General features: G+C 42.5%; 2 protein-coding genes across 4 annotated transcripts in view; one reads left to right on the top strand and one right to left on the bottom strand.

Annotated features, from left to right (window-relative positions):
• Positions 1-15,448, bottom strand: part of NUBPL (NUBP iron-sulfur cluster assembly factor, mitochondrial) — a 71,524-nt gene extending 56,076 nt beyond the window's left edge. The window contains exons 1-3 of one of the 3 annotated variants that reach the window (XM_075843845.1): positions 15,250-15,445; positions 3,224-3,371; positions 517-551 (exon numbers count right to left, since the gene is read on the bottom strand). In XM_075843845.1, coding sequence (XP_075699960.1) covers positions 517-551; positions 3,224-3,371; positions 15,250-15,360 — 294 coding nt within the window. In that variant the 5' untranslated portion in view covers positions 15,361-15,445. Of the gene's footprint in view, positions 1-516; positions 552-3,223; positions 3,372-15,249 lie in introns of all 3 variants that reach the window. The other 2 variants (XM_075843847.1, XM_075843846.1) reach the window with 2 other exon arrangements.
• DTD2 (D-aminoacyl-tRNA deacylase 2) lies at positions 14,740-26,405 on the top strand. Its single transcript, XM_075843848.1, has 4 exons — positions 14,740-15,504; positions 19,287-19,397; positions 20,486-20,555; positions 22,078-26,405. The coding sequence occupies exons 2-4, from the start codon at positions 19,287-19,289 to the stop codon at positions 22,401-22,403; spliced, it is 507 nt and encodes a 168-aa protein (XP_075699963.1). The 5' UTR covers positions 14,740-15,504; the 3' UTR covers positions 22,404-26,405.
• The last annotated feature ends 331 nt before the right edge of the window (positions 26,406-26,736 follow it).

The raw sequence follows: 26,736 nt of genomic DNA on the forward strand, positions 1-26,736 counted from the left end.
TAGCAGCTAGAGAGGAGGATACTGCTTTCCTATCTATATCTATCACACATATAGAAGCGGCGGCGGCAGCATGGAGAATCTTAAACAACAGTAAGGAGCAGTGTAGCTGTGAATCCAGCTCTGGGGTAAGATAAAACAATTACTAGAAGCTGCAGCAACATCTGTGTGTGTTCTATCTGCCCCTCTCAAGAGACTACTATGGGCAGTTGTAACCTGATCCTTCAGTGTAGTAGTGAACCCGTCTCCTCTCTGCTCTACGAATTCTATGGGTCTATTCTGAGTGAGTGAACATTTAAGAAGGTGGGAGAGGAGGGGGAGGAAGAAAAGTAGCATGACAAGTGGAGAAAAGATTTTTTTCTATAATAAGATGCATTACAAAGTTTCTTATCTTTGCTTGTACTATTAATTTATGGAAACAAAAATAAAGACTAGGTACTGTTCAAGATAGTATTGTGGGTCTCTTTTCACAGAACTAATGGCAGTGCTTTGTTAACGAGAAGATGAATATTAACTCACATGATGACTTGCTGCAATTCCCAATGCCAAATTGACTGTGGAAAAGAAAATGGATGTATAAGGTCACAAGCAGAAAAAGACGCAGATTACACACATGGTCATTCATTCTTTCTAGAAAACAACATAAAATGATGAATGTCTTAGAAAACCCTGTGACATTACATATTCTAAATAGTAACACAGGCTGATATGTGGCATGATATGGTGTGACAATCCAGCTTTGGAAACAGCCTGGTTGATAAAGTTTCACTGCCTAAAAAACAGTATTTTTAATACCTTGATGCATAATCACGTACATGCACGGCATGTAAAGGCAACCATTCATGTATTCCGCCGTGCATGTCCGCGGATTGTGATCGCGTGGGAACGGAAGCTGCGGGAACCCAGCTGTGACTGACAGTCTCGCACCCGCTGCAAAGGCTAGGATTAGTGAAACCTCTAATCCCAGCCATTTAACCACTTAAATGCCAGTGTCAATAGAGACCGCAGCATTTGAGTAGTTTGACAGAGGGAGGGGGCTCCCTCTGTCACCCATCGGCAGCCCGCGAACGCAGGTGGGTTGCCAAGGCAGCCAGGGGCCTCATAAAGGCCCCCAGGCCTGCCCTGGCTATATGCCTATTAGGCCGTGGCATGGCCTAATAGATTGCATGTCAGTTTTACACAGCAGGCAATAATGCTTTGGTATAAGGAGTATACAAAAGCATTATAACTGCGATCTGAATATCGCATTGTAAAGTCCCATAGTTGAACTAAAAAACAAAACAAAAAAAAAAAATGTCAATAAAGTTTATCAAAAAATAGAAAATAAAAGATTAAAGTAAATATAAAACCTACATTTTTTTTCCAAAAAATGTAGACATATATTTTTTTGGTCCGATCGTAACGACCCAAATAACAAAGTTACACATTAAATTGCCGGCTGAACGCCAAACAAAAAAAAGACACAAAAACAACAGTGAAATTGTTGTTTTTTTTTCCATACTCATCCCCAAAAAAAAATAATTAGTTAATTAATAAGTCCCATGTACCTCAAAATAGTACCAATGAAAACTACACCTTGCCCCGCAAAAAACAAGCCCACATATGGCTACGTCGACAGAAAAATAAAAAAGGGGGACAGCGGGATTCAGGTCACATATGCAGGACCTGTCACTGGGACAACCCAGATAACCCAGGACCTGTCACTGGGTATTCAAATAACCCAGTGACAGGTCCTCTTTAACCAGTTGTTTCTACAACTAGCCCAGAAATGGTTTATTTGGCCTTAGGTGTAGAAAGCATTTGATATTAAAGGGGTTATTCAGTCTTTAAAAATGATGTGCAGATGGTGTAACTGCAGTCAGATTAGTCACTTACTGATGTACAGTCTGTAGATGAAATGTCTCCGTTAGCCAGTCCCACATGCAGTCACATGACCATGCTTCTGGTGTTTATAGCCTGCATGTGTGAAATTTCAAATACATCTCCCCTCTCCTCCTCTCTGAAGTACCGAACATCACACATCACATGATGTATCTCCACTGCTCCCTGCTCTTCCCCCTGCCTCCCTGTCGTATTTCACAGATCTGTGTTGTGTGTCAAAATAATTACAGCACTACCTTACATCTTGTAATAGAGGGGCATGTAAGCAGCTGTAAATAGAGGCAATGACTGTGAGAAGGCAGAGGAATCATAGGAACTGTAGTCCTTTACATGGTGATCCCACCCACAGAAGGCACTGGCAGCATCAAAACAGCAGTACAGAGCTAGGCAAGATATGAAAAATAATTACGTGTGAGCTATGGTGGCATCACCTGGTGAGCATTCAGACACATACAGGTACGTTTCATTATCTCAGACAACGCATATAATTTACTGGGGTTTTTCAGACCCTAAAAATATATGGCATATCAATAGGATAGGCCATCAATAGATGATTGACTGGCGTCCGACTCCCGGGATCCCTCCCGATCAGCTGTTTTGAAGGCGGCGTATCGCTCGTACGAAGTGAATGGGAGAAGGCTACAATACTTGTGAATCGCCGCTACATCTGTGTCGACGATTTATAGTGAGCAAGTAGAAGTTAAGGGGAAGCAGCGCTCATACAAGCGCTGCACCCTTTCAAAACAGGTGATCGGGTGTCCTGGGATTCTGACCTCGAGCAATCAGCTATTGATGGCCTATCCTCAGGATAGGCCATCAATTTTTAGGGTCTGGAAAACTCCTTTAATGAAATGTGAGCACAACACCTACACCTACTACTGGTCAACAAGCTAGACCGCCATATTCTTTGTTATTCACATTTTCAATGGATATAAGCTTACCCCGTATTTGGCGGGGTAAGTAGTGGGCAGAGCTCGAGAAATAAAATGCTACCAGAGTTGTCTGGCTGTGACTTTTCTCTCTCCTTGAAATAAATATCCAATGACAAGTCGAGCTTGCATGCTTCTGGGAAAAGTGTATGGCAGTTCGAGGACATAATCACACACAAAGTTTTAATGCCGTTTCTGGCTCCGTTTTTTGAGCCAAAGTCAGTAGTAGATCCAAAAGGAAGGAACGGAATAAAGAAAAAACTGACATCTCCTTTCTTTTGTGTCCACTCTTGTATTTGGTTAAAAAACAGAGCCATAAACTGTAAAAAAAAAAAAACTGAATCAAAACTGTGTGTGTTATCCCAACCTAAAGCAATTATTTTCATCGCATGGCAATATTTGTGTGTCAATTATACCTGCAGTTGTTGATTTGCCAACACCTCCTTTACCAGACGCAACCACCACCACATGTTTAACACCAGGAATTGGCTTCTGCTTTGGCAATCCACGCGACATCACCTCGGCCTGCCTGCGCTTGAGCTTTTCTTCATGAGATCCAGCTGCCTTAAAATAAAAAAAATTAGAGATAACTCAAAACAGGTAAAGAAAAAAAAAATCAAGGCCAATGAATACACTATGCTGGCTTATAAAGCACTAAATTGTTACTAAGAACACCAACTGCACAATGGGTCTCAACCTTGGTGCATTATCAGCAATGTATTTCTATAGTCTTATTACAGAAATAACTCTACAACTGGAAGTGGTACCGATAAGAGAATGGCATGGAAATAAAAAAAAGTCTTCAATCATTGCATGGTTTCTAGCAGTCTAAATTCTGTAAGGAGGGAACAATATCATAATAGTGACAGTCAGAGTAAACATTGTATAAAGACTTCCATAAACTGCAGATGTATTCGGCTAACGGTGGCTGCATGCGCAAGATTGCTAGACATCGCCTGAATCAGATTAGACAGATGCCTAGCAACCGGTATCATTACCAGAGGTGCCCATATTGGATTTCCAATGTGGTCACCTTCTTTATTACATATTTGCTGGTAAATCGAAAAGGACCCATGCAGAAGACACCTTAAAGGGGATAGGACATCGGTGCATGATCTGTGGGGGTCCGACACCCGAACAGATCAGCTGCTCCGGTGCCTCCGTGCACCGGACATAAATGCCGGAAGCAATTAGCTCCGGCCACTGAATAGCAGCCGAGCTGCAGTACTGCAGCTCTGCTCCTATTCAAGTGAAAAGAAGCGGATATGCAGTTCTGAAGCACGGCCGCTGCTATGTACAGAGAAATGATGTGCCGCCATAACATCCGGTGCCCACAGGTCACCGGAGCGGCTTATCAGTGCCGGGTCTGGGTGTTGGACCTGCACCAATGATATACTGATGACCGATACAGTGGATAGGTCATCAGTCGTCAGAAGGTGGACAACCCCTTAAGGACGCAGCCTTGTTTTGGCCTTAAGGCTCAGAGCCCATTTTTCAAATCTGACATATTTCACTTTATGTGGTAATAACGTCGGAATGCTTAAACCTATCCAAGCGATTCTGAGACTGTTTTCTCGTGAGACATTGGGCTTTATGTTAGTGATAAAATTTGGACGATATATTCAGTGTTTATTGGTGAAAAATTGCAAAATTTAGAGAAAATTTATAAAAAATAGCATTTTTCAGAATTTAAATGCATCTGCTTGTAAAACAGACGGTTATACCACCCAAAAGAGTTACTAGTTCACATTTCGCATAAGTCTTCTTTAGATTGGCATAGTTTTTTGAACATTCTTTTACATTCTTGAACATAAACAGCAATTCCTCATATTTTTAAGAAAATTTCAAAAGCCTTTTTTTTAAGGTACCTGTTCAGTTCCGAAGTGGCTTTGAGGGGCCTATGTATTAGAAACCCCCATAAAACACCCCATTTTGAAAACTAGACCCCTCAAAGTATTCAAAACAGCATTTAGAAAGTTTATTTAACCCTTCAGGCATTTCACAGAAATGAAAGCAAAGTAGAGGTGTAATTTGCAAATTTAATTTTTCTTGCTGAATTTCAATTGTATTCAATTTTTTTCTAGAGAAACACTACTAAATATGTATTGTCCAGATTCTGCAGTTTTTAGAAATGTCCCACATGTGGCCCTACTGCGCTCATGGACTAAAACACAAGCCCCAGAAGCAAAGAAGCACCTAGTGCATTTTGAGGCCTCTTTTTTATTAGAATATATTTTAGGCAGCATGCCAGGTTTGAAGAGGTGTTGAGGTGCCAAAACAGTAGCATTTTGGAAACTACACCCCTCAAGGAATTCATTTATTGGTGTGGTGACCATTTTGACCCCATAGTTTTTTCACATAACTTATTTGAATTGGGCTGGGATTTCAAACAAAATTAAATTTTTTCCAATAATATGTAGTTTTGGCTGAAAATTTCTTATTTTCACAAGAAATAAAATACCCCATTTTGTTGCCCAATTTGTGGTGATAAACTGACATTTGGGCCCATGGGAGGGCTCAGAAGGAAAGGACCACCATTTGTCCTACTGGGGATTTTCTAGTGCGAAGTCATGTATGCAGAAACCCCGGAGGTACCAGTACAGTTGAAACCCCCAAGAAGTGACCCCGTTTTAAAAACTACACCCCTTAAGGCATTCATCTAGAGGTGTAGTGAGCATTTTTACCAGAGACATACACCCCATAAACTGTAATGTTGGTTCTCACGGGTACGGCAATACCCTCAATGTGGCTGTTATCAGCAGCCTGGGCACACGGCAGGGCTCAGAAGGGAAAGATGAGGGGGATAAGCTGTGCGGAGTGCATCAGGATAAGTAAAACTGGAGTAGATTAAAAATCAAGGGATGTATGATACATTTTGAATCACTCTTTCATACAGAGCCTTAGTTTTTCGGGACATGTGTCACATTGATATATTGTGTCCTCCCTTATCCCCCTCTTATAGCAGACTTTGTACCTCTTTTGACTTTTTCCCTACTTGCAAGTTTGGGGAACTTCTCCTGGAAAGTGTTGCCCTGGTACGATGCGTGTGGCCTCGCTTCCAGAAGTACTGGGTGCCCCCCCTTTTTGGTCCCTAAAAATTAGTTTCTTGATAACCACCTCTTGAAATTCCAGGAAAGTTCCCGTCTGGCCTGCACATCGACGTAGCACGTACACATTGTACAAAGCCATCTGTATGAGGTGCCCGGCCAGCTTCTTATACCACACCGCATGGCGCTGTAGGGCTTCAGGACTTGATCTGACAAGTCCACCCCTCCCACGTACCTATTGTAGTCCGGGATGCAGTCTGGTTTGGGGGTCTCTGTACTGGTACCTCATACAGGTACATGGGTACTGGTGTGACATCTCTCTTGTCTTTGTACGTGACACAATATGTTGCTGCTAGATTGTGCCCTGCTCTCACCCCTTCTGACAGTTTGCCCTGCAGAGTCTTAGGGCGGTCTCTCAGATTTCTTCTATCAGTGCCACATGCCGCAGGACTTCTGGAAGCGAGGCACTTGGAGAGCGGGACACTGGTATAAAAATTATCCAGGTAGAGTTGGTAACCCTGGTCCACCAGTGGGTGCACCAAATCCCACACAATTTTTGCATTAACTCCCAGTAAGGGGGGGCATTCTGGGGGCTGAATACTGGTGTCCTTCCCTTCATATATCCTAAATTTGTAGGTATACCCTGATGCAATTTCGCACAGTTTATACATCTTCACACCATACCTTGCCCTCCTACCCGGCAGGTACTGGCAGAATTGAAGCCTCCCTTTAAAATGTACCAAGGACTCATCAATAGAAATACAATTCTCGGGGGTGTATGCTTGGGAAAACCGGGCACTGAAACGGTCTAATAGGGGCCTCCGTTTATACAAACGGTCAAAACTGGGGTCATCTTGGAGTAGGCAATGCTCATTAGGAGAAGCGAAGTATTGCCTCATTTTTTTTTTTTTTTAGGTTCCAGTTCAGTTCTGAAGTTGCTTTGAGGGGCTTATATATTAGACACCCCCATCAAACACCACATTTTAGAAACTAGACGCCTCAAAGTATTCACAAGAGCATTTAGAAAGTTTATGAACTCTTTAGGTTTTTCACAGGAATTTAGAGCAAAGTAGAGGTGAAATTTACAATTATTTTTGTCAGAAAATCCTTTTTATACCTTTTTTTTCTAGTTTTTACCAGAGAAACGCAACTCAATACTCATTGCCCAGATTCTGCAGTTTAGAGAAATATCCCACATGTGGCCCTAGTGCGGTAATGGACTGAATCACCGGCCCCCGAAGCAAAGGGCCACCTAGAGGATTATGAGGCCTCCTTTTTATTAGGCCCCATGTCCGGTTTGAAGAGGTCTTGTGGTGCCAAAACAGTGGAAACACCCCAAAAGTGACCCCATTTTGGAAACTAGACCCCTTGAGGAATCCATTGTAGTTTTCTTGGGGTGTATGCAGATTTTTGATCAGTTTTTATTCTATTTTTAGGTGGCGTGGTGACTAAAAAACAGCAATTCTACTATTGTTTTTTTATTCTATTTTTTTTTTACAGCGTTCACCGTGCACTATAAATGACATATTCACTTTATTCTGCGGGGCGATACGATTACGGAGATACCAGATGTTTATAGTTTTTTTTTATGTCTTATGGCGTTTGCACAATAAAATACGTTTTGTAAAAAATCATTCACTTTTTGTGTTACCTTATTCTAAGAGCCAGAACGTTTTTATTTTTCCATCAATAAAGCCGTGCGAGGACTTATTTTTTGTGTAACGAACTGTAGTTTCAATCATTACCATTTTTCGGTACATGCAACTTTTTGATCTCTTTTTATTCCATTTTTTGGGAGGTGAAGTGACCAAACAATTGTGACTGTGGTTCGGTTTATTATTATTTTCTTTTATGGCGTTCACCGTGCGGGATAAATAACAAAATAATTTTGTAGTTGAGGCCGTTACGGACGTGGCGATACCAATTATGTATAGTTTATTTGTTTATTTATCTATTTTTATTAACCCCTTCCCGACAACCGCCGTATATATACGGCGCTGCCGGGAAGGTGTTCCCGCAAAGCGCAGCACAGTTACGTCTCAGAAGCAGAGCCGGCACCATCACCGCGGTGTGACAGCTGTATTATACAGCTGGCACCCTCCCGTAACTGCCAGGACCGGAGCTATTCTCCGATCCGGCTGATTAACCCCTCAGATGCTGCGCTCAATAGTTACTCAATAGTAACTCAATAGTTTTCACCCGACCGGCAACCAAGTGACGCAATCGCAACCCAGTGACGCAAATGGCGTCCGAGTCTGCCTTGTACGGGAGCCGATGAGGCGGGTCCTCATAGGCTTGCTGTCAGTGAATAACGGACAGCGCTAATACACTGCACTACGTATGTAGTGCAGTGTATTAGAGTAGCGATCGGGGCATCAGGCCCTCATGTCCCCTAGTGGGACAAGTAAAAAAAGTTAAAAAAAGTTAATAAAAATGTGGTAAAACAATAAAAACACACACATTTCAAATAAAAATAAAGCTAAACTGACTTTTTTCCCATAGTAAGACTTTTATTATGGGAAAAACCGTAAAAATGTAAAAAAAACTATACATAATTGGTATCGCCGCGTCCGTAACGACCCAAATTACAAAACTATTATGTAACTTATCCTGCACGGTGAACGCGGTAAAAAAAAAACATGAAAAACAACGCCAGAATCTTTGTTTTTAGGTCACATTTCCTTCCAAAAAATGCTGTAAAAAATGATCAAAAAGTCACATTTACTCCAAAATAGTACTAATAAAAACAGCAATCCGTCCCGCAAAAAATAATCCCTGACACCGCTTTCTGCACGCAAAAATAAAAAAGTTATGGGTCTTAGAATATGGCGACACAGAAAATAAATGATTTTAATCAAAAAAGTGATTTTATTGTGCAAAAACTGCAATACATTAAAAAAAAACGATATAAATTTGGTATCGCCGTAATCGTATCGACCCGCAGAATAAAGCTAACATGTAATTTAGGGCGCACTGTGGATGCCGAAAAAAAAAACAATAAAAAACTATTCTAGAATTGCTTGTTTTTGGTAATTTCCTTTACCAAAAAATGAAATAAAAAGTGATCAAAAAGTCGTATGTGTTCTAAAATGATACCAATAAAATCTACAGCCCGTCTCACAAAAAACAAGCCCACACACCGCTCAATCAACTGAAAAACAAAAAAGTTACGGCACTAGTAATGAGGTGATGAAAAACATCTCAATGCGCAGGGGGAACATTCCTGCAGTTTCAGGGCCCTAGTATTTAGGAACTAGGAAAGGGAAGGGACATAGCACATCCGCTGGAAGCGAGGGCGCCCGTATTATACCAGCGCAAAACTTTCCCAGTAATATTTCCCAAACTACGAAGGAGAAAAAGTCCCCAAAAGGTGCAGAGTGTTACAAAAGGGGGATAAGAAAGAAAACCATTTATCAGTGTGACACCGGCCTGTGCATAACGGATTGCTTCACAGCGTAACACACATCTATGGATAATTGTATTATTTACCCCATTATTATACCCTCTTATTATGCCCTGATGTACTCCGCACAGATTACATATGCCACCACATTATAAACTGAACTACTAGTAAAACTCAAACAAAACTACCAAGCAAAATCCATGCTCAAAATGGCGGTCTTTCCCTTCTTAGACCTACAGGGTGCCCAAACAGCAATTTATGGCCACAAGTAAGACATTACCATACCCGGGAGAACCCGCTTAACAATTTATGGGGTAAGATTCTCTAGGGGCACAACATATCGTTCGGTGAATAGGCAGATCAGTGGAAAAATTGCAATTTTCACTTTGCACCATCCACTGCGTATTCATTTCTGAAAAACACCTGTGGAGTCTAAATTCTCACTACACCCCTTGATAAATGCATTTAGGGGTGTAGTTTCTAAAACGGGGTCACTTTTGTTTGGTACATCAGTGGTTTTGCAAATGCAACATGGCGTCCGCAAACCATTCCAGCAAAATCTACGCTCCAAAAGATAAATACCGCTCCTTTTCTTCTGAATGCTCCCATATATGTAAACAGCTGATTATAACCACATATGGGGTGTTACCGTACTCGGAAGAAATTTCTTTACAAATGTTGGGGTGCTTTTTCTTCTTTATTCCTTGTAAAAATGAAAAACGTTGATCTAAAACTATATCTTGTTGGAAAAAAAATATATTTTTCATTTTCATGGCTTAATTCTAATTAATTCAGCAAAAAACCTTTGGGATCCAAATTTTCACTATACCCCTAGATGATTCCTCAGGGGGTACAGTTTCCCAAATGGAGTCACTTTTGGGGTGTTTCCACTGTACTAGTACTACAGGGGCTCAGCAAATGTGACATGGCGCCCAGAAACCATTTCAAAATCCAAATGGTGCTCCTTCCATTCTGAGCCCTACCGTGTGTCCAAACAGATGTTTATGACCACATGTTGGGTATTGTTTTACTCGGGAGAAATTGCTTTACAAATTTTATGGTGCTTTTTCTCCTTCAGTCCTTGTGGAAATGAAAAAAAAAATACCTAAACCTACATTTTCTTTGAAAAAATTTAGATTTTCATTTTTATAGCCTATTTCCAATAAGTTCTGTAAAACACCTGTGGGGTCAAACTGCTCACTGTACCCCTAGATAATTTCCTCATGGGGTGTAGTTTCCAAAATGGGGTCACTTGTTGGGGGTTTCCACTGTTTTGTCCCCTCAGGGGCTTTGCAAATGCGACATGGCCTCTTCAAACCATTCCTGCTAAATTTGAGTTCCAAAAGCCAAATGGCGCTCTTTCCCTTCTCAGCCTCGCCGTGTGTCCAAACAGCCGTTTATTACCACATGTGGTGTACTGTTTTACTCGGGAGAAATTGCTCTACAAATGTTGTGGTGCTTTTTCTACTTTAGTTCTTTTGGAAATGAAAAAAAATTAGCTAAACCTACATTTTATTTGAAAAAATGTAGATTTTCATTTTCATGGCCTAGTTCCAAAAATTTTTGCAAAAAAACTGGCGCGTCAAAATGCTTGCTACACCCCTAAATAAATTCCTCAAGGGGTGTAGTTTCCCAAATGGGGTCACTTTTGGGGGGTTTCCACTGTTTTAGTGACACAAGACCTCTACAAAGCTGACATGGTGTCTAAAATATATTCTAATAAAAAGGAGGCCCAAAATCCACTAGGTGCTACTTTTGCTTCGGAGGCCGATGCTTCAGTCCAGTAGCACGCTAGGGCCACATGTGGGATATTTCCTAAAACTGCAGAACATGGGCAATAAATATTGAGTTGCATTTCTCTGGTAAAACCTTCTGTGGTACCATTCAAAATGAACTTCTGAAAAAAAAATAATGAACTTTGTAAATTTCGCCTCTACATTGCCTTAATTCCTGCGCAATGTCTAAAGGGTTAAGAAACTTTCTAAATGCTGTTTTGAATACTTTGAGGGTGCAGTTTTTAAAATGGTGTGACTTATTGGGGGTTTCTAATATCTAAGGACCTCAAAGCCACTTCACAACTGAACTGGCCCCTGTAAAAATAGTATTTTTTAATTTTCTTGAAAATGTGAGAAATTGCTGCTAAAGTTCTAAGCCTTGTAATGTCATAGAAAAATAAAATGTTCAAAAAACTATGCTAAACTAAAGTAGACATATGGGGGATGTTAATTAGCAACATTTTTGTGTGTTATAACTGCCCGTCTTACAAGCAGATGCATTTAAATTGCGAAAAATGCAAATTTTTGCAATTTTTCGCTAAATTTTGGTGTTTTTCCCAATTAAATACTGAATGTATCGGGCAAATTTTGCCAGTAACATAAAGTCCAATGTGTCACGAGAAAACAATCGCTTGGATACGTAAAAGCATTCCGGAGTTATTACCACATAAAGTGAAACATGTCAGATTTGAAAAATGAAGCTCTGTCAGGAAGGTCAAAAGTGGCCAAAGAGGGAAGGGGTTAATAATAAAGGACTGATAAGGGAAAAAGGGGGATTTTGATTTTTATTACTTTTAAAACTTTTATTTTCTTATTTGTACACATCTTTTTTTAACTTTTTTTTTACTTTATTACTTTGTCCCACTAGGAGACTGGAGGACAGGAGGCTCTGATCGCTATTCTAATACACTGCACTACATGCGTAGTGCAGTGTATCAGAGCGGTCAGCTACTCACTGACAGCAAGTATAGTGGGTCCTGACGTTGTCAGGACCCACTAGGCTTCCGTCGATGGCATAGCCCGACGCCATTGTTTGGTGTCCGGTTGCCATAGTTACAATTGCCGGCAGCTATCGTGTAGCAGGCCGGCGATGGTAGCTTAAAGAGGCTCTGTCACCAGATTTTGCAACCCCTATCTGCTATTGCAGCAGATAGGCGCTGCAATGTAGATTACAGTAATGTTTTTATTTTTAAAAAACGAGCATTTTTGGCCAAGTTATGACCATTTTTGTAGTTATGCAAATGAGGCTTGCAAAAGTCCAAGTGGGTGTGTTTAAAAGTAAAAGTCCAAGTGGGCGTGTATTATGTGCGTACATCGGGGCGTTTTTAATACTTTCACTAGCTGGGCGCTCTGAAGAGAAGTATCGGCACCAGAGGCTACAGTTGATTCTGCAGCAGCATCAGCGTTTGCAGGTATCATCGACTTACCTGCAAACGCTGATGCTGCTGCAGAATCAACTGTAGCCTCTGGTGCCGATGTGGCCGTCACGATGCAGGACCTGTGAGTGACGTCACAGATCTGCACTGTCAGAAGCTGGGCGTTCTGAAGAGAAGAGGACGTTACTTCTCTTCAGAGCGCCCAGCTAGTGAAAGTATTAAAAACGCCCCGATGTACGCCCATAATACACGCCCAGTTGTACTTTTACTTTTCAACACGCCCAGTTGTACTTTTGCAAGCCTCATTTGAATAACTACCAAAATGGTCATAACTTGGCCAAAAATGCTCGTTTTTTAAAAATAAAAACGTTACTGTAATCTACATTGCAGCGCCTATCTGCTGCAATAGCAGATAGGGGCTGCAAAATCTGGTGACAGAGCCTCTTTAACCCCTAAAAAGCCGCGATCTCCATTGCTTTTAAGGGGTTAATCAGCGGGGACACAGCGATCGGTCCCCGTTGTAGGAGCTGTGACAGCTGCTGTACGAGACAGCAGCTGTCACCGCTCCTGTATGTGTCGGGAGGACGGGCGAAATGGCCGTTACTCCCGAGACGTACTATTAGGTCATGGAGCGCGAACGATACAGCTGCCATGACCTAATAGTACGTCCAGGAACGGGAAGGGGTTAAGCATCGTATGGTTGCACGGTTGCCTCAGCGACTGCACCACTCACATGCATCACTGTGATTTCACTCTACAGCCTGATCTTACATTGGGTGTGGAGAACAGCTTGTGCTCGTGAGTGGTACAGATGCTTTCCCAGCGCATACACTAAATATATTATACACCTATATATATCCTGAGCATGTAGTAAGAAAACAAGACATAAATACATCCACAGACAAAACCAATTGAATGTCTTCAACAAATCCAAAACACTAATATCGCAAAATAATATTTGTTGAATAATCTTTATTGGCCCAAAATTTTGTACAAAACAACCCCAACAAATATGTACAAAACATACAAAAGCGGGTGGTCTGACTCTGGGTAGGCGCCTGACACGTCATGCGCCATTGAACGTCGCTTTACTAGGTTCAGTATTTAAACCCCTGACGGGGCTAGCATAAATCACCCCGACGAACGCGCGTCGAGGTGGCTCCTCAGGTATGCAAACATCTCTGTTGTGTATATTTTGTACATATGTAGTTGGGGGGGTTGTTTTGTCCAAAATTTTGGGCCAATAAAGAATGTTCAACAAATATTAGTTTTGAATATTTGTGTTTTGGATTTGTTCAGGCATACCTCCCAACTTTCAAGTATCACAAAGGGGACAAACGACGCGGCGCGCGCAGCGCGTCACGGCAATATTTTTTCTTTTAAGCCACACCTCTAATCCCACCCAGTCCCCGCCTATATACACCTGGTTCAGCCCACACAGTATCCTACTCTCATAGTGCCTCCCACACAGTATAATACCAAATAGCTGCCCCCATACAGTATAATGCCCCAATAGCTGCCACCATACAGTATACTGCCCCATAGGTGCACCCATACAGTATAAAGCCAACACAGATGCTCCCATACAATATAATGCCCATACAGATGCCCCCATGCAGTATAATGCCCAAATTCCCCCATACAGTATAAAGCCCCCTTAGCTGCCTCTAGTGCCAGTGCCCTTGCAAATAGTGACACAGTGCCCATGTACATAGCGCCAGTTTCCCCTGCAGATCGTGCCCCTATATAGTGCCAGTGTCTATGTTGATAGTGCCACCCCCCCCCCCCCCATTGGGACTCCCTCTAGGAGAGGAATCCCCAGCCAGAGCATAGGCCGGGGATTCCGCTCCTAGAGGAAAGCCCTGATGTCACTGTCCATATATGGACAGTGACAGCAGTCGCTACGCCTTAAGCTGAATCCCTGTTGCCGACTCTGGCCGGGGATTCCGCTCCAGGAAGAGCCCCTGACGTCAATGTCCATATATGGACAGCGACCTCAGGGGTTTCCGCTGGTAGTGGAATCCCCAGCCAGATCATCGGCAACTGTGTTTCCGCTCAAGGAGTAGCCACGGATTCTGAAGCAGGGAACCATCAGCTCCCTGCTTCAGAATTAGTTCAGAGCGGAGGGAGCTCCTCCGCTCGCCGAGGACTCCCCTATCACAGCGCTACACTAAGATCTGTGCTCGGGGAAGCCATTGACGTTACTGTCCATATATGCTCCCTCTGCTCCTCTGCTATAAACTAATTCTGAAGCAGGGAGCTGATAGAATTGGGTTCAACTGTATCTGCGTCCTGGGGACGCAGATACAGTTGACAGCAGGACATACCCACAGCCACCCGGGACACCACCCGGAATCCGGGACTGTCTCACTGAATCCGGGACAGTTCGGGGGTATGGTTCAAGACATGCAATTGGTTTTGTCCATACACTAAATATAACCTGCAAACGCAGTGTGAATAGAGCCTTAATACAACTTATCAAACCTGTAAGGATGATTTAGGCCACCAAACCGACACCAACCTGTTATCCAGGACAGCAATAGATACCCAATGATGCCCTGGTATACGCTTGTAGATGCAGCAGAATGTGGAAACATACGTTTGAAAACAGCTTAGGTGGAAAGAGTCAAGTGGGTGGTGCCGCTCCTGGCCTAATTGAGATATGTCATCACGAGCCAGCTTTTTGGGTATATATTTCCATCCTGGATAACATGTTGGTGGCGGTTTGGGAGGTAAAAGATACATGGTGAAGCCTGGAGAAACTGACACATTCACAAGTGCTAGAAGCCTCCCAAAAACAAAGCGGTGACCCCGATTACATGGTCACTTTAGGACACCCACCGAGCAGAAGAAGACTGCAGCGACTGAATTCAGCCGTCCCCACTGCAGAAACGTCCTACTTCGCACAGCGTTTAGCCCGGACACTACTAGGCCCCTGACGGCCGCCATCATCACCTAGCAACGAGAGATCTCTTCTCAGAACGCGAGAATTTTAGCGGAAGTGTGCGGTCCACGCCTCCCTCTCCTCCTGCACTGATCTGGCGGCGACTGACTACAGGAGGAAGTGGATTGCGCACGGTGACTGATGAGTGACAGGTAGAGATGTGCCCGAATAGTATTAACTCTATTAAAGTTGTTGGGTTTTATATGTATTATTATTATATATATTACTTAGTGATATGCAGCCTGTGGCTATCCAGCTGTCAGAGCATGCTGAGAGTTGTAGTTTTGCAGCAGCTGATGAACAACAAATTGCATAGCGCTGCTTTACATAGTAATAATAGTCATTTTCATTTACCATTTAGCTTGATTTTAGGGCTTGAGCTTATTGCCTGGTTATGATGCCTATTGAACTTTTCTCATGCAAACCTATGAGTCAGTTCTGACATATTTTCATCTCTTTGTGCCTCATGCGCACAACCGTACAGTGTTTGCGTTCAGTGAATACTGCATGGATGGGCCGTGGAGTGTCTCACGCTTTTGCGGACTGTGCTCACCGTAATAAGTATCGGATCATGGTCTGTAAATGCAAAAAATAGGACATGTCCTATTTTTGCGAGTCATTTCTACAGCCCGGACGCACACCTGTAAACATACAGGATTGTGGCCGATAGAAATGAATGGGGCAGTATTTTATGTGCAATTACGGATCCGTAATTGCAAATAAAAATGACCGTCGTGTGCATGAGGCCTACTCCAAAACCAACACTGCAGTGCATATTTGCGGCAGCATCAGTTAACCCTACACTTAGGCCCCATGGGCACGGCCGGCCACCGACTGACAGCCACATTTTTGGGCCGTGCTCCCATGCAAAGTATGGGAGCACGGCCCGCAAAATGCAAAAGAACGGACGTGTTCCATAGTTTCCGGAACATTTCCACGGCACGGACACCCTTCCGTAGTGCTACGGAAAGGTGTCCGCGTTCAATGAAGGTGAATGGGTCCATTTTTGCGGTCCGCAATTGCGGTCCGCAAAAACCGAGGTTTTTTACGGTCGTGTGCATGTGGCCTTACATAGTGCCCTCAGGATGGATAAATAAGAAGCACGATCTGCTGCATCGACGTGGACTATATGCCAAAGTTTGTGGATCTTTCTTTACCATAGAGGCACACAGATTTTAGTAGTAATACAGTACCCATAGACTTCTATGGACCCTACTGAGTCAGACTCCATATAAAGCTAACAGAAAAAATGGTGGCATGCTTTATCAGACTACTGGGAAAGAACAACCCTATAATGCGACTCCATATCACTTTGTTTTTTCTGTCCGCTTTATAAGGGATTAGAGTACTGTATGGCGGCACATGGAGTTGTATGGAGACGCTGACTTCCTCTATACAGGCCTAAGGGTTCATAGATGCCAGATTGGATGCAAAAATGTCTTCAACTGTACCACTAATCTGAATGGGATTTGCAGAAATCCATGCACATGCTGCAGAAACAGCCCTGTTTAGCTAAGGGCCTGTTCACATCAGCGTTCGGTTTCCGTTGATGAGTTCCGTCAGACCTTTCCGTCAAAGGAACCCATCAACGGAAAGGCAACTGGAAACCATAGTCGACTGCGCTATTGATTCCGCCAAAGCAACGGAAACCTTACGGAACAGAGACGAACGGAAACCATTAGCGACGGAACCGTTACCATTGAAATCAATGGTAATGCAAACGGAAGCTATGGTTTCCATTTGCCTTTCCGCTGATGCCTTCCAAGGAAATCCGCAACGGAAACCAAACGCTGATGAGAACACACCCTAAGGCCCCATGCACACGACCGTAATAAAACTCTTTAATTACGGACCGCAATTACGGACACGCCCGGTTCTATTGGCCGCGGACAACTTTTCGTAGCGCTACAGAAAGGTGTCCGTACCGGGATATATGGAGCATGTCCTACTTTTCGGATTTTGCAAGCCGTGCTCCCATACTTTGTATTGGAGCACGGCACGAAAATTCGGGCGTCGCCGGCCGCGCCCGCAATCGCAGGCCGTGATTACAGGCACGGCCCTGTGCATGAGGCCTAAGGCTAATAGATATTTAGGCCCCATGCACAAGACTGTAAAAACCAGTTTTACGGACTCATTCGGTTCTATTGGTTGCGGACACCTTTCTGTAGCGCTATGGGTGGGTGTCCGTGCCGTAGAACCGTGTCTGGTATTATGGAGCATGTCCCCTCTGTATTTTACGGGCCGTGCTCCTATACTTTGTATGGGAGCACGGCCTGAAAATGCGGGCGGCCGTCAACGGCCTGCTGTGCCCGAAATCGTGGGCTGTGATTACGGGCACGGTCGTGTACATGACGCCTTAGTCTCGCAGACCCTCTCCTATCATGTCTATATGTCAAAAATGTCCAGCTAATAGCGATCCGTTTGTACTCCTCCGGCTCCCGTAGTTTTCATTCAGCTGAGGTTGCCGGTAACGCCATTTGAGCGCGATCTCGTGGAACCTTTTTGCCGCTATGTTTTTTCTTTTCCAGGAGGTAAGGGATAATACCTACAATCATATCTACATTTCCCCCACTCTCAATACACTGCATGATCCCCTGTTGTAACATTACTTTCACTTACCAATTTTTGAGACCTTGTTCCCGTTCATACTGTGAACCCCAATATCACCACAACAATCATTATATGTATTACATGCTTCTTACTCATCTTTTCAATGCTGCTTTCCTGTATTTCTGAATAACTGTATTGGTTGCACATCGTTATTTTCTACCACAATGATTATTGCATTTTACTACTTTGATTACATTTCTCCGACTACATGTGACGTCAGTTGGACTTTGACCCCTAATTTGGCGTTTTTGTTTTTTTTTCAAAACCTTTGTCTTTTGCAATCACGCCACCTATATTTTAAGGAGATTTGTTTTTACTGTTCTGCGTTCTTGGCCTGATGATGACACTGGTTCGGTGTTGAAACGCGTAGCCGCTTACATTAAAGCTTATGATATCCTTTATATCTTCTATATTCTTTCAACTCTATACCAGCAGCGCCACTATGGTTCACTACTTTTTAATATATTTTTTAAAAGTGTTTGTTTTTTTTCTCCTCTACAATCCTCCCCAGCGGTAACTAGTCCTAGTTACCGGTTTTGTGTACCTGGTTGGTTTTATGGTCTTTCCCGAATTCTTATGGCGTTGTGTTTTTGGCTGCACAACCTCAAGAGTACATCACAATTATTCCTGGAGATCCGCACCACTATGGCGCCGTGTTTTTTTTGTTGTTTTTTTTTCCCCATTACTTCTAGTTTATATGTCAATATAGCAGCGTACAGCGATGTGCTGACTGACGAGCTCCGTTATAATGGAGCAGTGCTATAACTTTTACCTGCATCACTAAGTGTATAGACAGTGTGGTAGTCAATACTGGAAAAAGGCACCTGGACACGCTGAGGGAAATCTAAGGGGTATAGATACAGCAGTATTTTATTAGTAAGATCACAGAAAAGTGGTTTTGCAAGTGAAATTCGGTTTAATGTCACCTTGTCCAGCGGTCTCGTACACTTTAAGTATACAGTACTAGAGTTATTAAATGATGCAGGACAAGTCCCACAGGTTTAGACTCGATGCACAGTTTCTAAGAAAGTACATTGGTAAGTTCTTTCTTTACTAAAAAACACAATTGTCTTGTTCTTCTATCACATTAGGCTAGGAAATACTGCAGATATTATAACAGGTGGAACATTAATGCCTTTTCAGGTATTTTGGATTAAATATTAGTCAAAGATTTTAAGACAACATTTCTCCAATTATTATTGATGTGGTAAAACATGGTCTGAGATCTCCATCCAGGAATTGAGGATTCCTAAAATAACTGATGTGGTATCAATGTTTTGCTTATGTCCTTTTTTTCTTTTATTTTTTTTACTCATTATTTTAGATGGCGACAATAGACAGGGATGTAGCTGCCCGTGTTGTGCTTCAGCAATGTGTACATGCCAAGTTGCAGGTTAGACCTCATGATGAAAATTCTCATGCTGAATGGGTGGAGGTAAGTCATATTGCTAGGGCGTTGCGTAAAGGCATACCACTATCAAGGTCAACCTTTTAGGCTCGGTCTACACGGCGACTTTGGCTGCGACACAGGTCGCATGACCAAAGATAGCTGCGTCGCCCTGCCTGCATCACAGGTAATGAAAGTCTGTGCCCACGTAGTGACCCGCGGCACGACAATTGCAAAAAAATCCAGCAGGTTCAGGTTTCTTGCCACTGTCGTGACCCAGAGGTCACAACACGGCCACATTAACTGTCCCTACCTGCGAGCGGGGCAGTGCAACACAGCGATCTTTGGTCGTATGACCTGTGTCGTGGCCAAAGTAACCCTGCAGCCCTAGCCCTAAACTTACAAACCCCAGTTGTTCTAGAGGAAGGCAAAAAACACCCTTAAAGGGGTTGTACCAGAATCGACAATTATCATCTTTTCACATGATAGGTCAAAATTGTCTGATCGCAGGGGTCACCACCGATCATGATGATGGGGGTCTTGAACACTTTGTTCCTCACTGCAGTGAGGAGGAACTAGAATGGAGCAGTGGTTGAGAATGTGCCCACTGCACCATTCAACGCCTATGGGACTGACAGAAATAGCCGTCACTCCCATGAGCTTTGATCGAAGCGGCAGCGCACATGCTTGACGGCCACTCCATTCAAGCACCTCCTCACTGCGGGGAGGGTGCAGTGAGGAGGAACAGAGGGTTCTAGAACCCCATTCTCGCGATCATGAGGGTCTCTGAGGTGGGGCCCCCAACGATCTCACACTTATCACCTATCCTGTGGATAGGTGATGATTGTCAATTTTGGTACTACCACTTTAATGTTTAAGTTCTGGAGAGCCCCTTTAAATATATCCAAAATATTTTTCCATCACCAATTTTTGTGGGCGCATGTTCCATAACTTTACAACTTATTATAAAGTAAGTTTTTTTTTATTTTTAATTTTGGCCCTGTGCTTCTGCATGACCTGCAAATTTTACAGACGGCAAATATGATTTGAAATACCACAAATGGGAAATGCAATTGTTGTTCCCTTGACATATGCAACGGTAATGCACATAACTATGTATACTTCTTTATTTTCAGATAAAAAGGGGTATGGTCGTGTATGTCTGCTTTTTTAAAGGCTCAACAAAAGATTTAATTCCAAAAATAGGTAAGTCACTATGTTAAGCGTTAAATAGTTAAAACTAGACAATCAGAAACAATTGTGTCTTGACTGTCCCTGCAAAAAGGTTCAATTATGTCATGTAACTCCGGCCATATAGAAAAGTTGAACTCTGTTAGAGCGGCACACGCTGTGGTGGACTTGGTCCGTCCGTGTATGACATGGACGGTTATTCATTTTATTTTAATTCTAAATGAAGTATGGTTTATTGAACATTTTTATTGTCATATACTTGAAGGGGTTGCTCACTCCCAAAAAATTAATGGTTTATCCTCAGGATAGGCCATCGATAGCCGATGGTTTGGGGGTCCAACCCCCGGCACCCCCGCCGATCATATGTCTTGAAGGGACCGCAGCACTCGTACTAACAAAGCTTCTCCTTTATTTCCTTTACTGCTCACACTGTGAATCTCTGACAAACTTGTAGCGGCGGTTCACAGTATTACAGCCTTCTCCTATTCACTTAAATAGGAGAAGGCTGAAATACTGGGAACCGCCGCTACAACTCTGTTGGCGTACCAGCGCTGCGGCCCCTTTAAAACAGCTGATCGACGGGGGTGTTGGAAGTTGGACCGTGAACCATCCAATATTTATGGCCTATCCTGAGTATAAACCATCACTTTTTTTGGGGTGGGCAACCCCTTTAAGTATATGACCATAAAATGTTCAATAAACTATACTTCATTTCTAAAAAATAATGTCCTTTTCAAAGGCAATTGATACACTAGAAGAAAAGTAAATTTTTTTTAACTGGACAACCCCTTTAAGGCCCTGTTCACACGCCAGAATTTTTGCGGTGGATTGAATTAATTTCAATGGGAGTCGGACCCTACTTTTTCCCACCAGCTGATTTATTTTTCAACTAGTGGGAAACAGAAGCATCCTGTTTGATGCCGATGCTCTGGTAGTCCCCGCTGGTCCCTGTTTACTTTAACTGCAGCAATGACATACCGTATATCCACTTGACCCTTGAAGCCAATCAGTCTCCCCAGTGATTGAAGGCAGCGGTCACGCAGATGTATGGCATGCTGCAGAAAAAATTAACAAATACCGGTGGGGACCACCAGAGCACCGATGCTGGCGCGGGGGGGGGGGGTGTATTTAACAGGTGAGTAATATTTGGTGGTGGTTTTATCAGATTTCCTGCTGCTGCTTTCTTTTCTTTTACTCTCGGATAGCCGCTCTATTGCAGGCAGAATTATGTCACGTCACCAAATATGCTACTAGGTTGATTTTCTTTTAGGGAATGGCTGATTTATTTCATTGTATCTGTCATAAACCAAGTGCATATATTCTAATTATTATGGTGAATAGCAGTTACATAAATCTTACCTTCAACTTGATAAATTTCCATATTTCTGCCATTCTAGTACACATCAGACTTGCTGGCACCATGTTCCTGCTGCTGATCATACTTTACAATATGTACTCCGTTGTAAGCTTACCGTTTGGATTGTGGCTCGAAAAAAGAGGTTGATTTAGAATTGTCAATTTATTTATTATTTTGCAGTGAGCTCCCTACTAAATGTGAAGTTGAGTGAATCGGATTCGGGAAAACACGTGTCCATCACAGAACTCCCTGGAGACGTACTTATTGTTCCTCAGGCTACACTTGGAGGAAGGTCAAAGGGCCGCTGCATGCAGTACCATTCAAATGCAGGCAAGGAACAGGGCATGGAGTTATATGGCCTTCTCATTGCTCAGTGCCAAAAAGAACTAGAGTCTCATCCCCAATGGTCAGAGTCTGGTGCTGCGCTACTTTATGGAACTTATGGAAACAGGCAGGTTTTGAAGCTTGACACTAATGGACCTTATACACACTTATTGGAATTCTGAACATTTGCTAACACAATATATGAAACAGCACTTACCTTGTTTAACTGTTATAAAGAGAAGATTGACGGTTCTAAAATCAAGAAGTAGATATATTTTTAAATACATCTTTAACTTACTTTCAATGTATCTAACATGCCTTTATTGTGGCTCATAATGGTCGTGTTTTCTAGATTCATGACTGGTTAAGGGGTTTTTGCAGTACTTTAAACATTGATGGCCTAGGATAGGGCAGCATATTACAGCTACAGTTTAGCTCATGGGAGCGCTTGAAGAATAACCGGACTCCTAGTTATGAGTCTGGCATATTCAGGCGTATTTATGAGGTTAACCCTTCCCCCGCCCATCTCTTCTGTGACTGATGAGCTGCTTTGTATACATGTATACACAGCAGTCTATCCATCGGCCTGAAGGGCGGGGGAATGCTCCACTAATGAATATGCAGAATTTTATTGCATAAACGCTGCAAAACATTAAAAAAAAACTATATACATATGGTATCGCCGTAATCGTATCGACCCGTAGAATAAAGTAAAATTGTCATTTATAGCCCAAGGTGAACACTGTAAAAAAAAAAAAAAAAGAATAAAAAACTTGATGGTTTTTGGTCACCTCGCTTGCCAAAAAATAGAATAAAAAGTGATTCAATATCACATGTACCCAAAAATGGTACCAATGAAAACTACAGATTGTCCGGCAACAAATAAGCCCTCACACAGCTCCGTTGGAGAAAAAAAAAAATTTCTGGCTCTCAGAAAAAGGCGACACAAAATCTGCAGAGTGTTTCAAAAGCAGATAAGATTGGGCACCACTTATCAGTGCGACACTGGCTACACATCTGTGAAATATTATTTATTTACCCCATTATTATACCCTCTTATTATACCCTGTTGTACCCCGCACAGCTTACATATGCCCCCACAGTATAAACTAAAATACCAGTAAAACTCCAAACAGAACTACCACCAAGCAAAATCTGCGCTCCAGAAGCTAAATGGCGCTCCCTCTCTTCTCAACCCTACAGTGTGCCCAAACAGCAGTTTACGTCCACATATATGGCATCGCCATTCTCCAGGGAACCCGCCTAATACTTTGGTATTAGGTATTTGTCTTCAGTGGCACAAACTGGGCGCAACATATTGTGCACTAAAATGGTGCAAAGTGAAAATTTTAATTTTCCACTGATATGCCATCTGCTGCGCATTAACCTCTTCGCGCACCACGACTTAATAGCATGTCATGGTGTGGGGGGTGATGTATGTAAAGAGGCCCCAAAATCCAATAAATATTGAGTTGCATTTCTCGGGTAAAACCTTCTGTGTTACAGGAGAAACTGTATTACAAATGAATTTTGGCAAAAAAATGGCATTTGTAAATTTTACCTCTACTTTGCTTTAACTCCTGAGAAATGCCTAAAGGTTAAAAACACTTTCTGAATGCTGTTTTAAATACTTTGAGGGGTGCAGTTTTGAAAATGGGGTGATTTATGGGGACTTTCTAATATATAGGGCCCTCAAAGCCACTTCAGAACTGAACTGGTCTCTGAAAAAATAGGCTTCTGAAATTTTCTTGAAAATATGAGATTGCTGCTAAAGTTCTAAGCCTTGTAACGTCCTAGAAAAATAAAAGCATGTTCAAAAAATTATGCAAACATAAAGTAGACATATGGGATATATGAAATAGTAGCTATTTTGAGTGGTATTACTATCTGTCTTACAAGCAGATACAGTTAAATTTAGAAAAATGCTAATTTTTGCACATTTTCTCTAAGTTTTGGTGTTTTTTGACACAGAAATATTGAATCTATCTAGCTTAAAGTTAAATATGTCACAAGAAAACATTCTCCGAATCACTTGGATAGGTAAAAGCATTCCCCAGTTATTACCACATAAATTGACACGTCAGGTTTTAAAAAAACAGCTTCGTCCTCGAGGCCAAAACGGGCTCAGTCCTGAATGGGTTAAAGGAAAAAGTAATATGTTTCCTCTCTTTTGTATAGACTACTGGGTTTGACTCAAAAAATTGGATGTGTGATTCCATCCTTAAGACTGGATTCCCACATGCAGACTTTTGTGCATTTTCTTTAGCCAAACGAAGGAGTTGATACAAAAGAGAGTAGATGAGTAAACCTTTGCATCAAAATCTGCATGTGTAAATCGGGACACCAGTATATTGCACATATACTGAGTCCCTGTTGCAAACTTGTCACAAAATACCAGTATGTAACACGGCTGCAGCTGGGACATGCTCTCTGTGAAATGTACCAGTGTCCTGTACATTGCACAGATTGTAAAGGCTGTTTACTAAGAATTTTTTTTTATAAACAAGTAATTGAAAAGCCCTAATATTGGACCGGTTCGGAGGAGGAATCAAACAAATTTCATGGTTTTTTTTAATGACGTGTCCAGGAAGTAATGTCCGTGGCTGCGGGCTGTCAGCTCCAACCTCCCCCTGACAGCCGCAGCCACGAGTTGGCAAGCGCTGGCCCCAGCCTCCTCCTCAGGAGACGCCAGTGCTCGCGTCCACTCCTCTCGTGCCCGCTCTTAATGGGGCAGCGCGCGCACCGGACCATATGGACGAACTTTGAGCCGTGAGTACCCTGGACTATAAGAGGGGTCCAGCCCCCTAGTTCTATACCTGAGCGTTGTTGTGTTCCCTATAGTTTGTCAATATGATGGCCGCCTAGTGTGTTTCCTGTCCCTGTACCTATACTTGGTTCCTGTTCCTAGCAATCCATACCTTCCTGGTCTCGCACGGAGCTGTGCCAAAGTCGTGCTGCGCTACATCCATGTTTGACCTGCTTCACCTCGCCTGACGTCCGCCTGCTACCGAAGTCCCAGCCGTGCCTGCCCTGCTGCTGTCTGAGCTGCCACAGGTACCTATAGAACTATAGACCGGCACCTGCTCCCTGTCGGCCAGCTGCCTTACCGCCAAGGCGGTACGGCCCAGTGGGTCCATAGACCCTTCGTGACACAGGGATTAAATTCACCATGGTCTATTCTAGTTCTGTTTAATTTTTGGATACTAGAATTAATTTACATGATGGTATTCTCACTACAGATATAGTTTCTAAAAAGACCGATAGAAATAGTTTGTTGCACTATAACAGTGGACATCCTAGGGCAATGGGGAGATCATGCCATTTAGTCAACTTCTCAGAGTTAGGGGAATTGTTAGCAATGAAGATCAGCTATCTACAAGAGTAGACGAAATGTGCAACAAATTTCTAAAGAGGGGATATCCGAAGGATATGCTCAACATGTATAAAAGACAAACCATTACAATGGACAGACAACAATTACTAGAGAAACAGAAAGTAAGTGATAGGGGGAATGTTTGTATACCCTTGGTCTCAACTTTCTCTACATCTAGTTCAGAAATTGGGAATATTCTGAGAAGGGATTGACTAGGGCTTTTCCCTTGATTAAGGAATTTCAAGAGCTGCCATTACTAGCATATCGAAAAGGTAGAACCATTAGAAACAGGCTGGTAAAGGCAGGTATCGGTTCCAAAATTAAAGGATCACAAAGTATCTTAGCCCCTCCAAAACGTGGCTGTTTCCCTTGCCTTGTATGCAACATGTGTAATCATATGATCAAGGGAGATAGTTTTGGTCATCCTCAGACAGGTAAATCCTTTAAAATTAAAGGTTTTTACACATGTAAGACCACTTTTGCAATCTATTTATTTAATTGTCCTTGTGGCTTATATTATGTGGGCGAGACCACTACTGAAGTAACTCTCAGGATGAGGAACCATAAGTCCAGTATTAATACCAAAAAGACGAGACTTACCAGTATCTAGACATTTTGTAGATTGTAGACAGTTCTGGGCTCCAGTTCATAGAAAGGATGCCCTGGAGTTGGAAAAAATACAAAGAAGAGCAACGAAGCTAATAAGGGGCATGGAGAATTTAAGTTATGAGGAAAGATTGAAAGAATTAAACCTATTTAGCCTTGAAAAAAGAAGACTAAGGGGGGACATGATTAACTTATATAAATATATTAATGGCACATACAAAAAATATGGTGAAATCCTGTTCCTTGTAAAACCCCCTCAAAAAACAAGGGGGCACTCCCTCCGTCTGGAGAAAAAAAGGTTCAAGCTGCAGAGGCGACAAGGCTTCTTTACAGTGAGAACTGTGAATTTATGGAATAGTCTACCGCAGGAGCTGGTCACAGCAGGGACAGTAGATGGCTTTAAAAAAGGGTTAGATAATTTCCTAGAACAAAAAAATATTAGCTCCTATGTGTAGAAATTTTTCCTTCCTTTTCCCTTCCCTTGGTTGAACTTGATGGACATGTGTCTTTTTTCAGCCGTACTAACTATGTAACTA

Source organism: Rhinoderma darwinii, chromosome 12 (genome assembly GCF_050947455.1).
Source record: "Rhinoderma darwinii isolate aRhiDar2 chromosome 12, aRhiDar2.hap1, whole genome shotgun sequence".
NCBI classification, from domain to species: Eukaryota; Metazoa; Chordata; class Amphibia; order Anura; family Rhinodermatidae; genus Rhinoderma; species Rhinoderma darwinii.

Bases quoted from the DNA above. Each gene is read 5' to 3' on its own strand.
- DTD2 (XM_075843848.1), top strand. From the start codon at position 19,287: ATGGCGACAATAGACAGGGATGTAGCTGCCCGTGTTGTGCTTCAGCAA. The intron at 19,398-20,485 runs GTAAGTCATATT...CTTTATTTTCAG, and splicing joins CTCATGCTGAATGGGTGGAG to ATAAAAAGGGGTATGGTCGT. The intron at 20,556-22,077 runs GTAAGTCACTAT...ATTATTTTGCAG, and splicing joins AGATTTAATTCCAAAAATAG to TGAGCTCCCTACTAAATGTG.